The sequence below is a fragment of the Vipera berus genome (genome assembly GCF_964194415.1).
Source record: "Vipera berus genome assembly, chromosome: Z".
Lineage (NCBI taxonomy): Eukaryota > Metazoa > Chordata > Lepidosauria > Squamata > Viperidae > Vipera > Vipera berus.
In genome coordinates this window covers 132,554,646-132,557,145 of record NC_138205.1, presented here as the reverse complement: position 1 = coordinate 132,557,145, position 2,500 = coordinate 132,554,646, and the positions used below count along the sequence as shown (strand labels likewise).

Sequence of the window (2,500 nt, the reverse complement as noted above, 5' to 3'; positions counted from 1 at the left end):
GGAAGGGAGGAAGGAAGAGAGAGAGAGAAAGAGAAAGAAAGAAGGAAAAGAGGAAGGGAAGGAAGAAAGGAAAAGAAAGAAAGAAAGAAAGAAAGAAAGAAAGAAAGAAAGAAAGAAAGAGGGAGGGAGGGAGGGAGGGAGGGAGGGAGGAAAACAGGGAGAGAAAGGAGAAAGGGAGGACGGGAGGAAAGGAAAAGAGAGAAAGAAAGAGAAGGAAGGAAAAGAAGAAAGGAAGGAAGGAAAAGGGACAGTGAAAGAAAGAAAGAAAGAAAGAAAGAAAGAAAGAAAGAAAGAAAGAAAGAATGAAAAGAAAGTGAAACTAGCCAGAATCCGAAAGAGCCTAGCCCATTCGTGACTTTCTTTTCAACGTTTACCCGCCGACCTCCCGTTCCTCCATCTCCCCTCTTTGCCTCAACTTCCCCCTTCACCACCTCCAGCCGCAACTCCGGCCAGGGCTGTCTTCCTCCGAGGATACTAAGGACCCTTTGCAAGTCCCCGGAAAAGCGTGCGCCAAGGACGCAACCGCTGGAGCCGGCAGCTCAGACTGGAAGACCTCCAAGGTCCCTTCCAGCTCCTGTTCTGTTCTGTTCTGTTCTGTTCTGTTCTGTTCTGTTCTGTGCTGTTCCGTTCGGTTCTATCCAGGTCGTTCCGGGAACGTCCTACTCGTGCTTAGTAATGTTGTTACCCTTCGGTCCAGGTTCTTGCCGTGAGGCCCTCGGGATGGAGGACGGGCGCATCCCCCGCCAACAGTTGGGGGCATCTTCGCACCGAGAGGGACACCCCCCGGACGCCGGGCGGCTGAACAGGGCGCCCAGTGTGTAAGTGGCGCGGGACTGGAGCTACTCCCAGCTTGAGTGTTCTAGGAGAACCCCAACTAGAGCAGTGATCCTCAGCCTTGGCCACTGGAAGATGGGTGGACGTCAATTCCCAGAATTCCCTAGCATGCATGTGGAGAAGCACTTATCTCTCTGTCCCTCCATTCCCCATCCATCCATCCATCCATCCATCCATCCATCTAGATGTTTCTCAGCCTGAAGATGGGTGGACTTCAACCCCCAGAATTCTCCAGATAGCATGTTGAGAAGAACTGATCTATGTCTTTCGATCATCTCTCTATCTCTCCATCCATCCCTCTTCGTCCATTCATCCATCCATCACTCCATCCATCCATCCATCTATCCAACTCTTCATTTCTCCATCCATCCATCCATCCATCCATCTAGATGTTTCTCAGCCTGAAGATGGGTGGACTTCAACTCCCAGAATTCTCCAGATAGCATGTTGAGAAGAACTGATCTATATTTCTATCCTTTTTACCTATCCATCTCTTCATCCATCCATCCATCTTTCCATCCATCCATCCATCTCTCCATCTCTCCATCCATCCTCCATCCACTCAACTCTTCATCAATCCATCCATCTCTCCATCCATCCAACTTCATCAATTCATCCATCTCTCCATCCATCCATCCATCTTTCCATCCATCCATCCATCTCTCCATCTCTCCATCCATCCATCCACTCAACTCTTCATCAATCCATCCATCTCTCCATCCATCCAACTTCATCCATCCATCCATCTCTTTATCCATCCATCCATCCTTCCATCCATCCATCCATCTCTCCATCCATCCAACTTCATCATCCATCTCTCCTTCCTTCCTTCCTTCCTTCCTTCCTTCCTTCCTTCCTTCCTTCCTTCCATCTTTCTAGATGTTTCTCAGCCTGAAGATGGGTGGACTTCAACTCCCAGAATTCCCTAGCATGCATGTGGAGAAGCACTTCTCTCTCTCTCTCTCTCTCTGTCCCTCCATTCCCCATCCATCCATCCATCCATCCATCCATCTAGATGTTTCTCAGCCTGAAGATGGGTGGACTTCAACCCCCAGAATTCTCCAGATAGCATGTTGAGAAGAACTGATCTATGTCTTTCGATCATCTCTCTATCTCTCCATCCATCCCTCTTCGTCCATTCATCCATCCATCTCTCCATCCATCCATCCATCCATCCATCTATCCAACTCTTCATTTCTCCATCCATCTCTCCATCCATCCATCCATCCATCTAGATGTTTCTCAGCCTGAAGATGGGTGGACTTCAACTCCCAGAATTCTCCAGATAGCATGTTGAGAAGAACTGATCTATATTTCTATTATCTCTCTACCTATCCATCTCTTCATCCATCCATCCATCTTTCCATCCATCCATCCATCTCTCCATCCATCCTCCATCCACTCAACTCTTCATCAATCCATCCATTTCGGGATGGAAAGAGGACAAAAGCAGGATGGGAACTTGTTCTCCTAGCCAGGAAAGGTCTCCAGAAGAAGACGGGGTCAAGACAGATGTTCAGAAGATCCATCTACAGTAATGGTCTGGTCTGGTCCGGGACTGGAACCAATTTTGGGGTCTCCTTTTTCCAGACAGGACATGGAGCCAGGATGGAGCCCCCGGCGGTTTGACCCCAATCCTTATTTCCAGGTGGACCTTCTCCAACCT

General features: G+C 48.7%; 1 protein-coding gene across 1 annotated transcript in view; it reads left to right on the top strand.

Moving 5' to 3' along the window:
• LOC308679056 (SCO-spondin-like) overlaps window positions 1–2,500 on the top strand; it is a gene marked incomplete at its 5' end in the record, with an annotated part of 188,318 nt that overhangs the window by 86,408 nt on the left and 99,410 nt on the right. Inside the window, one exon of the mRNA XM_081346291.1 lies at window positions 698–818. Within this exon, the coding sequence (XP_081202417.1) occupies window positions 698–818 (121 nt within the window). The remainder of the gene's footprint in view (window positions 1–697; window positions 819–2,500) is intronic.